General features: G+C 49.1%; 2 protein-coding genes across 2 annotated transcripts; one reads left to right on the plus strand and one right to left on the minus strand.

Moving 5' to 3' along the window:
- Positions 1 to 394: 394 nt before the first annotated feature.
- Positions 395 to 2,538, plus strand: Asppvi_008740 (uncharacterized protein; the record flags this gene model as incomplete). The annotated part of the gene is made up of 3 exons (XM_043304605.1): positions 395 to 527; positions 623 to 823; positions 884 to 2,538. 3 exons carry the CDS (start codon positions 395 to 397, stop codon positions 2,536 to 2,538), a joined length of 1,989 nt encoding a protein of 662 aa, XP_043160540.1.
- An 8,759-nt stretch (positions 2,539 to 11,297) lies between these two features.
- Positions 11,298 to 14,566, minus strand: Asppvi_008741 (uncharacterized protein; the record flags this gene model as incomplete). Its single annotated transcript, XM_043304606.1, has 5 exons — positions 11,298 to 12,468; positions 12,522 to 13,221; positions 13,272 to 13,492; positions 13,547 to 14,240; positions 14,311 to 14,566. The coding sequence occupies 5 exons, from the start codon at positions 14,564 to 14,566 to the stop codon at positions 11,298 to 11,300; spliced, it is 3,042 nt and encodes a 1,013-aa protein (XP_043160541.1).
- Positions 14,567 to 14,636: the final 70 nt, after the last annotated feature.

Consider the following 14,636-nt stretch of genomic DNA (forward strand, 5'->3'; position numbering starts at 1 on the left):
AAATTTAGTCGTTAGTCGCCCTGTCATTCGTTCGCGTGCGTCAGATCTACCCCCGCGGTTCGCAGCCATCATGCAGCTCCTGCTTTTGCTACCGCCTTCATCGTCAAAAAATAGAAGCATCCAAGCATCATAGCTTATCGCATATTGAATCTATAAAGACTTCATCTCCAGAACATATTAAGGCACCATGTCCGGCACCAGCTGGCTCAGTCGCTTATCGGTAGACACCTCGTCTCCTATAGCTTCAAGGTTTGCAACAGCTTCTTTGCAGTGGCATGCGCAGTATATCCAGGGACACCACACAAGTGAGGAACAAACGTAAGAGTTTGACGGAAATCAAACTTTGATCACCTAAAGCGGTACCACTTCGGACAAAGTGCGATTCAGTTCAACAATGTCTGGTGCAAGCGAGCCACTCACACAGTCAAATGTGATCGCGCGGTCAATCAGTACCTTGAGCAATGAAGCTCCAGATACAGAGTCAAAGGGGAAATCGAATGGCAAATTCTTTCGACGTTCGCGTTCCGGTCAGTTTTTGAAGCAGCCTGTCGCATTCCCTGTCGATTTACTAGTGCTGCGGAGACGTTTGAAGTGTGGTGTCACTGATAAGAAGAATGTTCAGGTTGCTACACCTGTCGTCTACGAAGAAAGAAATGTGATGAGGAACATCCTGCTTGCAGGAATTGTACCAACCTGTGCGTCCGTTGCGAGTACAAGCGGCCGGATTGGTGGGCGAGCGCAGAGCAACGGCGCATCCAGAAGGATCGAATCAAGGCCCGAATCAGGCACACGAAAGTGTTGGAAAGGGAGAACAATCTTCAAGGTGGGCATACCTTAGTCGGTTTGAGCGTCGGGCAACTTTTTCTGAACCTGCTCACTCAAGATTTCATCGATCGTCATCTACCGCCTCGAATCGCCGTGGGATATGATTTCAGTCAACCTGTGCTTGTTGATCCACAAAACTTGTACAACCCGCAAACTAGTCAACTGTCCACTCCAAATCTGATGTCGGGGGCTGATGCTTACAATCCATATGATGTTGACTTTGAAACCGAGCAGAAGACCATCCTGAATGGTATACCCCCACAGAGTCATTGGGGGCCACAGCAGCCTCACGCGTCCCTGTTCAATACTACCAGCTATGAATGGCCCCAAGAAAGCTTTCAGCAACCCCAGCACTTTGTCTACCACAATGCCCTGCCACAGGTGATTGAACGCAAGAAAATACCTTTGTCGTCTTACCTGCGAACCTCACATAGGGTCAACGAAAATGACCGAAAATTACTCGTGCACTTCGTCGACAATGTTCTGCAATTAATATTTCCAGTTCTCGATGTCCACCAACAAGGCCCTGCACGCTCACAGGCGATTCTCCACTCGTTGGAGACGAACATGTCCTATTACCATTGTTGCCTGAGCGTTGCCGCGGTTCACCTCAAAGTCAGCAGAAGCCTGATGCCAAATAAGATTGACCACGACATCATGCGACATCGGTACGAAGCAGTGTCTCAACTCTGTAGAGCGCTCAACAGTGACAACGGACATGAGCAAATCTTGGACGCGACGCTCGCAATGATCTTTTTCCACGGCTCTGTCGGCGCCCCAGACGACTACCTCCCTGATATTCCTTGGAATGAGCATTTTCAAGCAGGCGCAAATCTCATCAACAAGCTCGATCTCGCGGACACTGGCCCTTTTACCCAACCTCCATTCAGCATGTCGCTCGCATCATGGATTGACATCTTGGGCGCTACGATGCTGCGGACCACCCCTCATTTCTCCCACACCTATCGCACGAAACACCTAAGTGGGACATCTTCGGGGCTCCGGGAGCTGATGGGATGTGATGACCGCATTATGTATCTCATCTCGGAAATTGCTTGCCTGGATTCGTTGAGAGTAGATGGCCTTGTGGACGATATGGCTGTGCGCCATCACGTCTCCGCCCTCGGCGCGCAGATCGACTATACTGAGCCGGTGGACACAACGCTGGAGAGCCCGTACTCGTCTTCGGGGGTCATTGATTCTGAGAAACTTACCAAGAATATGAGTACCGTGTTTAGGCTAGCGGCTCGGATCTATCTCTACAGCTTGTTGCCAGAATTCGATCGCAGCCAACTCAGCACTATCAGCTTGGTCACTGCCGTTGCAGAAGTGCTCCGTTTTATTCCAACGGGTCCATACGGTTTTGACCGCTCTCTAGTTTGGCCATTGCTGATCACGGGCGCATTTTCCACCCCCTCTAGCTCATTCAGGAACACCCTTGCTCAAAGAGCAGAAGCTCTGGGTGAGTTAGGCGATTTTGGCAACTTTGGCAGGATGTATCGCTTGCTGCAGGAGGTTTGGAAAATCGCCGACGACCCTGTCGCGCCAACTTTCGCCGAATCCAATATTCTTCTAACTTCTCCGGACCAAAAGTATGAATGGTCGCCTGTGCCTTCACCTTGTCTCGAGAACTTTGGAAGGTCAATAAAAAAACAGAAAGTCCACTGGCGAGACGTCATGAATCGCAAAGGATGGCACTACCTGCTCATCTAAGCCCACGTCACTCTCCAAAAAATGGGCAAAATCTGTCAAATTTTCGAGCTATCCCATAACCAATCGCATAGCGTTAGCACAAATCCGACAGATGGTATTCGGCGCTCTTGGTGGCTAGGCGTTTCGGGGCTTTGGGTTTACTGCTTCTGTTGGCGTGTTGTTGATATTGTTGCTGTTGGTTATKGTGGGGATCTGCTGTTATTTTTGCGAACCAACCAGCTGACGGTATTGTCCACTATTCTGCAACAGTCAGTAAAGTAGACAGAATCGTTAAGAAGAAATCACATCAAGGCGTTGGGAATAATCAAATACTGGATCTCCACGACAATGTGCTAGAAAGGGGGCGGGGAAACACGTGTTGCCGGTATGAAAACTGGCGATTTTGCCCATATCCAGTCTGTACCTATTCGAATGGCGACATAAACACCCGCATAGGCCTTTCTGCTTGATCTCTTTTAGAAATAGAGCCCAACATGCACACTTTGGGTGGTGAGAGCTGATATGAGCGAAGGGCATCAATGATAGTTGAGTCCATGCGATGGTCTTGGGTTAAGCGTGAGAGCATAACGAGGCTGCCTAATCGCATAGGCAAAATATCTCTAAACTGGGGCTAATTAGCAGGGACTCACTTGTATAGAGCACAAAGTTCGGGGATAGTACAAACATGAAGAAGCATCAAAAACTCCCCGGAGAGACGTGACTCTCAATCAAAGAAAGGTCCGCGAAGTATCCAAAGCAGAGTATTGAGACACCTCCTTCGTACTCTCTGCCCCTTTGACGCCTTCGCATTCGTTAGAAACGTGGTTCGTTTTATGAGAACAGGAGCTAGTCTTATACCGCTCAACATATGAATCGGTGGACGTTGCTAAAACAGTTCAAATCAGTTCATGCTCAGTGTGGCAATTGAAACATACAATGGCGTGACAAGCTTCAGAGACGTGGTTTTAATCATTCAGACTCTCGTTTTTCGTGTGTACGCGTAACATTGCGCATAGCCATTCACCGACGCAAATAGATCAAGGGCCAGTGACTCCTTAGAATATTGGTTACTACTCTGCGCGTCAATTCTGAATTATTTCGGCGAGTCTAATCCGCAGCTATTGTTTTGAGCAGCATGAGCACTCGCGCGTTGACACATCAAGATGGCTGTCGATTTGTTCCAACATCGAAGACAAAGGCAAACTGGACGTCAATCAAGTTCTTCACAACAGGAGCTCAGCCATATGGTATGAGCCCGCTGGCTTTCCTCTCCGGTGGCTTGTTTTCTTTGTTCATGTCAGGGGCCGCTTCCACGAGCCGCTTGTGTGGCGTCAACAGGGTATCCGCTTAGTCGTTTGGTTTCTGACTGATATAGCCATGACGACACTTCCGAGGTCCGACAAACCGGCTTGGTAAATTGCTCGGTCAGTTACATAAATTTAATGAGCTAAACTTTGGAAAAAGTGGCATCCACTGACCTACTTCGAAGCACGCAGCCTACGGTTTTCGCTGCAAGTGACGCAACACAGATATGGAACGCTGTGGCCCCGTAGCATGGCCTCATGGAATCAGACTAATAAACTCATTCTGTGCTGCTGCGGACGCGATATCAAGCTTCCACTATTGGCTAGAGAAACGTGCGGCCTTGAATCCTGAAGAGCAAAACGGTCTTCAACCGCTTGTGACTTTGCGCCAACCAAAAGTGCAGTGGAAACCCAATGCAGTAACATCATATTGTGAAATAGGGATTATTGTTGTGACTTCGCTGGGCACGTCCACTGCTGAAATAAGCATTCAAAAATTCTCCAGAGAACCGAGATCAAGACATCAACATTGTCACCTATGAACATTCCCTCAGTTAGCTATGTGCAAAGTAGATATCAGGAACTTCCGCTGAAGAGGACTTTTAGACAACCCGGGACCCAAATAGTTTTGAGCACCTCCAAACAGATAAGCTCTTGCAGAAAGGCTGCCAAAGACGTATAATACCACCAACATTTCCATGCAAGAAAAAGACACAGATGGAAACCCTGTGGACAATGAGAATGGCGTGAAGCCACTAGGGCTTTTGTATCAGCTCCTGTGCCGATCCTAGCATATCGACCCATCCTGATAGTCTTCATTGTGGTAGAATGGTGCAACATATAGAGGCAGCGGAAGGCATAAGCATAAGAAGGGTTGGCTGAAGGACTGCGTTGAAGCGCTTGAAAACACATTTGCAGTTCAGCGCTATGAATCATTTTGTGGAGGCACTCTCCACGGAAGCTCACACCCTTGAGTGGTAAAAGCTGCAATGAAGAGAACTAAAAAATGAGAAGGGCCAAAGAAAGAAGGAAGGAAACCCTAGCTAATAGACATGTACGACATTACTGATGAGGAAGAGAAGAGACCAGCAAACACATACCATGAAAGCCTTGAAGGATGCCTCAGAGATAGGAAGGGCCAGGTCTATCTGTTACTGGTTTGTGAAGAGATCAATGAGGATTCCGTCGCGAATCATTCTCAGAACAGGACCAGTGTTAACCAGTCACTTCAGCCCCTTTGTACGCTCTAGCGCTCATGACGTGCAAAGAGCTAAGTGACACAGCACGGACGCGTCGATTGCGTACAGTTAATACTGCATATGAGATATGTTAAGCAAGGACCGAAGTTGCGTCATGAAGAAATTGAACTGGGGAGCTGTGACTGGGTGGTAGCGATGTATTATGATTGAGGTCGGCGTCTCATTGTCCAAGCGAGCTATACTTGCTCTCCTCGGAAATGAATTGTGTCAGGTTGTGGGCGCCTATGAAGGATGACAACCAACGATGGCCGTATTTGGCTCGGGCGACAACAATATGACGGGGAGCGCCTCTGAACTGAAGGAGCCGCGCGCATTATGAGCAAGAGGACTGCGCTTCAGCAAATCGCGGGCATATCCTGATACTGAGCATTGGACAAGGAGAAGGCGGGTTTTAACATGATTAGTGTAGGGTGGTTGAAATATAGCAGTTCAAATGGCGCGCGACAAAGAAAGTCATCGCCAGCTCTGGAGTCTGGTCTGCCACAAAAACACCTCTGATGGAAAGATGTCTGCAGTATAAGATAGTGACCCAAAACAGTCAGGAGTTGACGCTTCCGTTGCATTAATCTCTGTTCTGCTCTTGACTGGAATTGGGACGACCTAAGTTGACTGTTGGGTACCGTGATTTCTTACTTTCTGCGTTCTGCCAGACAGGAAGCACAACCACTTGGAGAGGGTCAGCAACCCTGGCGATTCGATTCGACATTTGCACCACGTCAAAGATAGAAACAAGCCATCCGTTCTCCAGTATTCTGATTTTAGAAAGCGACGAAAAAGCTCAGGTTCTTTTTTTACACTTCTTGGCCAGGGTCTAAGCAAGTGGCAGAAAGTAACGTGCTAGTGTTTGTTACTATTTTGGACGAACTGCCGCGCATGAGGATACTTTGCATGCACTAACCCGTCTGGGGTTATAGCCGACATTTGGGACATGAAGATACCTGTATGTATTGATACAGTTCGAAACAAATAATATTTATGTTTACCGTCACTTACTGAAACTAATGGCTCCGCCATATAGTCCTCGAGATCTCGGATATATTCAACCCTGCGCCTCCAAGATTTCATCATAATCTCGATTGAGCTATCATTGTTCTAAAATTGGCGTTGGCTTTTTTTTTTCCCTGTCTCTACTAGACTCTGTGGCCCCTCTGAAGTTAGCATATATTGAGTGAAAGCTCTCTTCGTCTCACGTCCTGATATTGTCTATGATACCTTCGGTTCTCGGGTAATTGCTCAACCAAGTGCCTTGCGAGCACCAAAGCACCTGGACTCATCTGCCCTCCTCTCAGTACTATGACTCCATCGAACCCACCCACAAAGGCCACAAAGAATATGACCTTTCCGTCAGAACTCCGGGAAAGACCTGTATCGAACAGACGAGAGGGAAGCAATGGGCCATCGGTGCCACCTCCACGAGCTTATACAGAGTTCCTGAGAGCACTAAGTCCTGTTTTCGCGGATGCAGACGATGCTGGAGCTTGCTTTCCAAGATGCACGTACTTCAGACGTCGGCCTACACCTATATCTGTCCCGTCAAGTGCCTCGACCGGCTCTTTCTCCATCGGGACGTCGACAACATCAACTCCTAAATCTATCCCTTCTCTATCACCAGCATCGGCTCCTCAGTCTGCGAGAAGCCTCGCTCCTCTACGACATCTTGGCATCCCTCCTCCTTATTCACCAGCAATGACTTCTCCATACAGTGCTTATTCGATTCAATCTCCCTATTCTCCATCAGAGTTACGACTTAGATGTACTGAGTCTCCAAGAAGCGCACGGGAAGGATCGGTCAGCATACAGCACATCATTACGCGCACGGTGACTTTTAAGCGCGCGCCGTCTCTCGATCCTCCACCAAAAGGGAAGAGGAGGAGAACCAATGAGTCAGAAGAAAGATGATCGACACGTCTGGTCGCACTTGAGATATTTACACTTAGTATATACGAGAATGAAGCTGTGCTTCATTCAAGTCATCTCTTTTGTTCCTCTATTATTACTACGACGGGAGTTAGTATTTGGGTCACGGCATGGAATGTTTCTCTATATCTGTCTTCTGTTCTCAGCCACTATACAATATCTTATGTGAGCGATGAGCAGCGTCGACGTCCTGGTGATGGATGACGCTCATGATTAACATGTGAAGGTGGAGTTCAAGTGGTGCGGGTTGTCTGATGCTACAGAAAAGGGAGATCGGGGTCTACTTCACGTTGTTTATTTGGGGTTGGGACCTGATGGCGTTGGAATACTTTGGTTACAAAGTCTCTGTGTATCATGCGATCCATAGGATGCAAATGAAATGGATTGATAATTGTGGTAGCATGCATATTCTTTGGCCACAATCTCGTCTACAAACTAGAAGCACTATTGTAACACAATGAAACCAACGCCCTCTCAAACAAGTTTTGAACACCGCAAAAATAAACCACAGTAATCAGTTTCATACAGCTATCAATCCTTTAGCTCTAGCCTTGAAAAAGCAACAGCTTGGCGGAACTATCCCAGCCTACTGGATATTGTGGACTGTCAAAGGATTCCAGTAATCTGCCAATCAAAACCGTTTTTGCATTTGGTTATTGCTTTTTCCCACGTGCTGACCGCATGGGCCTCCTGGCCCTATGTACCAAAAAGGGAAAGACCCAAGGACTACTGAAGCTATCGTATACTTATGGAGCGGTTATGTAGGTATATCTAAGCTGAGCCTCACCGCCACCAACAAGCTACGGAGCCATGTTTGGACTTTGGAATCCTCCCACCTCGAGTCCACCCTCGAAGGATCATGGGTAAGGTACAAACAGGATTGAGGACGATTTTTCCCACATGAACATGAGTCAGGCACAGGGTAGTATCGATAGTAGTCATTTAGATCACAGTTTATTTGGCGGTAGTACGGATCCAACCATGTGGTATTGCTGTTACATACATGCCGCTGAAATACAATGTAATACCAAAATCTTAATACGCAGAATTTTGGATATAGACGATATGTTGAAGCTATGCATCACAGAAGGCCTTCCTGGGTTTCAATTATAATTTACAAAGCAAATATCACTTGAAAAGCTCTATTTTAAGCATTCAAACTCGAATTTGAAGTTATCCAGCGGTTCCTGCGTTACAGTAACTGGCAGAGAGCGAAGGTTTGCGCAGGAGTCATTTAGCAGGCCGAAGCTAGGATTTTTCGTCCTGCAATCACAAGGAGAGATTCGACCTGAATGCAATTTTTCTAATCCGCAATGTCTGTGCCGGATCCTAAAATAACTACTGCTACGGTTTAGAATGGAAACTTCATGGCGATATTGGAAGGATTGTGAAGTCCGGAGTATTAGGTTGAGGAACAGCCTGCATGTGCAAGGATTAAGCTGCGACGGCATTCTTCAACCTCTCTGGTGGGTCTGATGGTCGATCGATGCAGGTGAAAAAGTGAGACAGGACTCCCGAAGCCCTCCTGCCCGGGGATTGGTCGCTTTCGTAGAAGCACGGAAGATATATGACTCTCTAGAGAGAGAGTTCTGTGGGAGCATGCAGTCAAGTCTACATGATTGGAGAACAGCAAGCGCTGGAGTGAAGGAGATCCAGTCACCTTAACAAAGTGCTTCCAAAATTAGAGTATTCTATGAGCAGCGGGTTCAGAATTGTCAATCCTAACCCGAACGAAAGTGGATTGACAAGCCCATGAATCATTGCCTTTCTGAGAGTACAATTGATGTTCCCTTTCTTGCTGCAAATCTCGGCCAATCAAAGAAGTGGGATTGATGCTGTTTAGCCGCATGATCTTTACTCAATTGAGCGCTAGTACCAATCTTGCCAAGCTAGCGCTCACACCTTGAGATGTGATTGGATTGTCAGATTGATTGCACATGCGGGGATTCAGTTGCTCTTGACAAGGATTCCCGCATCAACATCATAAATCTCATCGTCTGGTTGGCTCAGCAGTGCAAGCTATTGACTCTAGCTTGCAGCTTATGCCTGAGAGTGTTCTATTTTCGTCTATTTCTGGCTCTGGCTGCGGGATTGAGATAGGCTCCTCCAATTTCTGGGTTGCTCAACTCCAGAAAATCAACAATGGCTCAGTTCACAATTCCACCAACAAATCAGAGGCGCACTTTAGAAATGCAACTCCCTGTATAACCTAATTATAGACTCGACAGTTCGTTTCTATCACTAAATTTGGATCTCCCGGCGCTTCCCTTGCCAATAAAATCCTCCCGTGACGTATGACATGGATGCCCACACTTCCCGCCGTCAGATCTCCCTCAATCTCTGTAAACGCTGGCCGATTGTGAAGACTCCATTTTTAGCAGTCTTCCACCATGCTGAATTTACTTAGCCTACCATGCAAGGAACACTTCCTCGCTGTCACTGTTACCCTTCCCACTTGCACCGTTGAACACCTAGATATCTCACTCGAGTTATGGCGTCGAAACGATTCCCATGTCCGTTTCATCTGGTCTATCCAGTAGAACTCAAGCTACAAGCGCCGTTTCTTAATGTAGTCAAAAGACTCCTATGTATACTGATATATTCGACCCAAACCTGGCTAGCTTTGATACACACTACACACCTCATAGGGCGCTCAATCGGGTTGCCGATCCCCACAGGGATACTATTATGCTTGTCAGAAGATATTTTTGGAAATCACCTCAATTTTAACCTCACTTGATTAGAGATTGTCACTCATGCTACCCAAACCATCATCGTGCTCCGTTCGAGGTTAACGCGTAAACATCTACCAACCTGAGAATGGATAGGAAGCATCAGGCTCAAAGATCAACCCTGCAGCCCGGTGCACATAGTAGATACGTTGACGCTGTGTCTGGTACCCAGTACCTATCTCGAGATTAGACGAAGCTTATTTGCAGATTGTTGGTGGGTAGGCGCCTTGTCTTGACACACCACTGACCACGATATTTCCAACCAGACATGCACAGTCGATACTCTGTACGGCAGTGCGCCGTCCTGACATGAGGGGGACTTTCTATTCTTACCACATCCTGATGCACGTCTATCATCCCCTCCCTTTACATGGGTCCAATCTCAACCGGGAAGTACCTACTGCATCATCATCACCCGATCTACACAGTGCACACCTTCAAACACCGTCTACTGGTGATAAATTTAGTATACGAGGGTGTGTACCTGATGCTTCATGCTGTTGCAGACCATCCCGGCTCTGCATAAGTCCCCTCCGTTCGGAGTATGTGCCGTGTTCCTGGTGCGAAAGTGTATCATACAGTATCATACGATATCGTCATACGGTCATCGACTTGGGGCTCTCTTAAAAACAAGACCTTGTTAGAGTCTTGAATAGGGGCGCTTCGCTGTGTTGATCATCGCCATTTGATTCAGTGAATGGGTGCCTGTTTACGTCAGGATAGGCCGGTTGGTTCGCTTCCAAGGCGGCTGCCGTGCTGCGTGCAAGTACAGTTCTTAGCACACTGACGTTCTGAATCCGACTGACCTTGAAGAGATGTGGCTGGAACAAACAAGAGTTGTTAAGGACGAAGTGGTTGACCTCATCCGCTCTCTCGCGCCCCTGCAATACGTCATAGATGTTTCATATGGAAATAGCACTCAAGCTAGCTGGCGGCTACAACATATCTACATCAAGGTGCTGGTTGGCGAACACACTGTACCTTTAGGGCCCAATGTCAGACTTGGATTGTGCCAAAGGCCCCTGAGGCCTAACTGGGGATATGAAGAGCATATATGTCGCTATAGCTTTCTGCAGGCTTGCAGCAGACGAGGATTCAATCGTCACATTAGGTTGCGCTACAAACAACCGAGAGTATCATTTGAGAAGCAAAACAGTTTGAGGAACCGCAGGATTTAATAATGTGACGCTCAAGCATGACTAACCTCCCTCCACTGAGAACGTACAGGTTATCCATATTCAAGATCCCCACCGGCCGCTGACCGAATAGCATTAAAAAGCATGATTAGGTGATTTATAAACAGGTATATTCGTCACAGAAAAAGGAGTATCAGATGCAAACAAGGTGATATAAACAGGGGAAATCCGTGGTATCATGCTGCGCCGTCATAGTGGAACAAAGTGGTATCATAACAAGAAATGCCTCCCAACTCAGCCGCGTAACCAGGGACAAGAAAGAATATTAGGTAAACAGGATTGAAAAGGTGCAAGTGAATAATGAAACAGTAGAATAAGGGGAAAGGTAAACACCACCAAGAACAAAGAGGAGAGGATCATCCAAATAACTGACTACTCCTCTGTCAAGGCATCGTCTCCAGTCTCGCGCCATTCCTTTGACCGCTCGGTCAATCGTCGGATTCCCGCGACTCGCTGTGCCCAGTGAGCCTCGGATGGCGTGCGATATGTGTAAGCGCGCTGCGACGAGATGACTCCAATCGCCTGCAAAACCGCCTTGCGCGAGTCTCTCCCAAAAACGGCAGGGTGATTGATCCACTCCATTGCCGACGTCAGGTCCGCATCCAGGGCTGTGATGGTCTGTGCGTCGACCGCGGCAACAGGGGCAATAGTTGCGGTATCTGATGTGACAGACGACTGACCCTCGGTGAAGTTGGAGGATCTCGGCGAGGTCGACGTCGGAGTTTCAACACGACTTCCAGCATCGCTGAGACTGGCCGGTTTTACAGCACTTGGCGGTAGCGGCGGAAGGCCACCTTTACCAAGACCCTTAAGAATGCTTCGAGTTTCGGTCAAGAGATGCTGTGCGCGGTCATGTTGCCCCCGAGTCACAAGTGTCAAGGCTCGGGTTAGCATGTCGGACGTGAGCAACTCCATGCGCCGCTGGACAATGGACGGGTGAGGAGGAATGGGTGGTGTCGAAGGTCGGCCATTCTTGGCTCTCGGATTGGACGGAAGCATGGGCACGGTAAGCAGTGACGGACGAGGCGAGTGCGTCAGGTGGCCATCACGGAGGAGATCACCGTAAGTGAGATCCGCCTGGATCAAGGGAACCTCCTCGACGCTCAGCACGCGTTGCTCGTCTGCATCGGAGCCACCTCCGAGAGCTTCCAATCCAGACACGAGGCTTTCCCAGGGGTCCTGCGGCATGCTCTCCTGCGTGGAGTTGTCTGGTTGGATGACCAACTGTACCAGCACATCACGCTTGTCCCCAAATCGAAGGTCTCCGAGAGCCGCCTCGGCATCTCTGCCTGTAGCGCGTTTGGTTGTATGGAGAGCCCCGCTAATTTTCACAAATTTCGCAGGCGAACCCTCAGGAAGACGTAGCTTCAGTTTGACGTTCTGGTGCGAAGTGGTTTGCAATGCGCCCAAGCAGCCAGCAACACATTCTCGAAGCATCATCCAATCCTTGACGTACAGATACGAGCCTTTTGTGCGAGTGGACAACTCGATCATTGTGTCGGGCTTGTGAGTCAGTCCAAGACCGAAGGAGTGAATGCTCACTCTGCAAATGGTCAGTCATCTATGTCCTTAATTTTCCGTGATGGAGGAACTCACTTAGCAGCTTCGGCCCTAGACACCACGAAATCGACACTTTCGGGGTCTGAAGTGGAGGAGTCGCTGATCAGGAGGATCGTGGAAATGGGGTTGTTGGACTTGCGCTGCATCAGCAAGTCCATTGCAACATTGGCACCTTCGACAACATCTGCACGAAGGCTCTTCTGTCCGACAGGTCGAATGGAGCTGAGGATCTTGTTCCATCCCCCCCACGACTTGGTGGTCATTCCAACAAGGGGCACGCCGCCACCGCTGGAGCCAAAAGTTACCAATCCCATACGATCTCGAGGTCCAAGACTTTGTACGAGGAACTTGAGTGCGTCCCGCAAGAGAGTGATCTTCAGCCCCTGCATGGACGAAGAAACGGGAATAACAACCACAATATCGAGAGGTATGTGGACACTCAACGTGGACAGATTATCTGCACCGGTGGTGTAATCCGTGATGGCTGTGTTGTTGGACCGGCCGGCACCGTAGGATGAGTTTATTGACGCCTGTCGTTTGACCTGGCTGGCCCGGTAGTCCTCCTCCTCAGCTCCAGAATGATCCAGGTCATAGTCGGTGTGTCGGGACAATGCATCAGAGCTATGAAGATCGCGAAGAGCTCGACGCCAGATCTCCAATTCGTTTCGGCTCTGGAAGCGAAGGTAGAAGCAAGGAAGCTCGCTGACTGACAGATTAAGCGTGAGGACAGGTTCATCTATGGTGGTCAGCATCAGGTACCTTTTCTGAAAATCGTTGTCAGCTTACCAGGCGACGCTTCAATAGTCTTGAGATGCTTCTTGATAAGAATCGAGCCCTTCAGCGAGCTCCGAGTCTTTCGCTTCGACGGGTCATCATACTGATGAGCATTTGTCTTCTTTTCCTTGATACAAATAAGCATCTCAGCGAAAAGGTAGCACTCCAGGTCCTGCCATGATTCGCGATCCTTGCCCACGCGCATGTGTCCATGCAAGCGGAGTTTTCCGAACCTAAAAGTCAATCAGTATTCGTCAATGAAGAACCTCGTCTGGAAGAAAATGTACCGTGAAAATTCAAGGCCGTGCCAGTTGTCGACCCGCGTCCGCAACTCCTCGGCGATTTCGTCGAGGTTCTCCTGGGGTTCGTATTGGATGGATCGAGCATCCGCAGTCGGAAAGCGAACCACGCCGCCGTAAGGCTCATCCTGCGGCTGCGACGCACCGGACGAAGTTTGTCGCAAGTCGTCCGAATCCGGATGCCATACTCCCTCGGGAACTTCCACTGTGACCAAGCACGTCAAAGATTGCTGTTGTCTGGACCGGTTGAGCGTCGGGAATTCGCTGCGGATGGTCACTGTGGGGGCGGGGATGGGGTTCTTCGTGGGAGCCGCGCGAGGGCTAAGATCGGATTCCATGGCTTGAACGTCATAATCATGTCGCCTGCCATTGCTCTGCTGCTGAGCATCGTAGTCGCCCGACGATCCTGCACCACTTCCATTTCTGGAATGCTGTTGCCGTGAKCCTGTAGTCATCCGCTCCACTCGCTCGCGCTCGCGATGGCTGCCCGTATTTCCCGTATCGCGGCTATCCCTTCTCGCCCAGATATCCCGACTGTCGCGATTGTTATATGACCTGCTTCCCGTCTCGCTGGGTGCTCGCCCACGAGCTGATGGCTGATCCCATGGGGTTGGGGTGGTCAAACCACTGCGGTGCGTGGCTGCATCGCTAGTCACCGAACGCACAATGTTGCTCAATTTTTCTACAATGAGGATGGTCAGTATGCCAGCAATTGCAATCACTATGCTGTCCGAAGTGCATCTTTCGCTTACCGATGTCAAGTACATGGCCGCCGCGGCTGGTATCCAGCCCCAATGGGGCATCACAGGTCGGACAATATTGGCCCTCAAACTCCTTGATATACTCGTAGAAACAGGCTTCGTGCGCCACGTGTGTGCAGGAGAACTGGAGGACCCGCTCTCCGCGGAGGGTATGCTCTAGTGGCTCCTCGCATACGGCGCATTCACTACCGACAAACGTTCTATCCCTCCGGGTACGGCTACGGTCAACGTCCATCAGCCCCGCCATCGKTCTACCTGATCTAGAGTTGAATGATGCTCGCGAAGAGTTTGCCCCGGCGGTCGACTGCCAGCCCAAG

This window comes from Aspergillus pseudoviridinutans (assembly GCF_018340605.1).
Source record: "Aspergillus pseudoviridinutans IFM 55266 DNA, scaffold_6, whole genome shotgun sequence".
Classification (NCBI taxonomy): domain Eukaryota; kingdom Fungi; phylum Ascomycota; class Eurotiomycetes; order Eurotiales; family Aspergillaceae; genus Aspergillus; species Aspergillus pseudoviridinutans.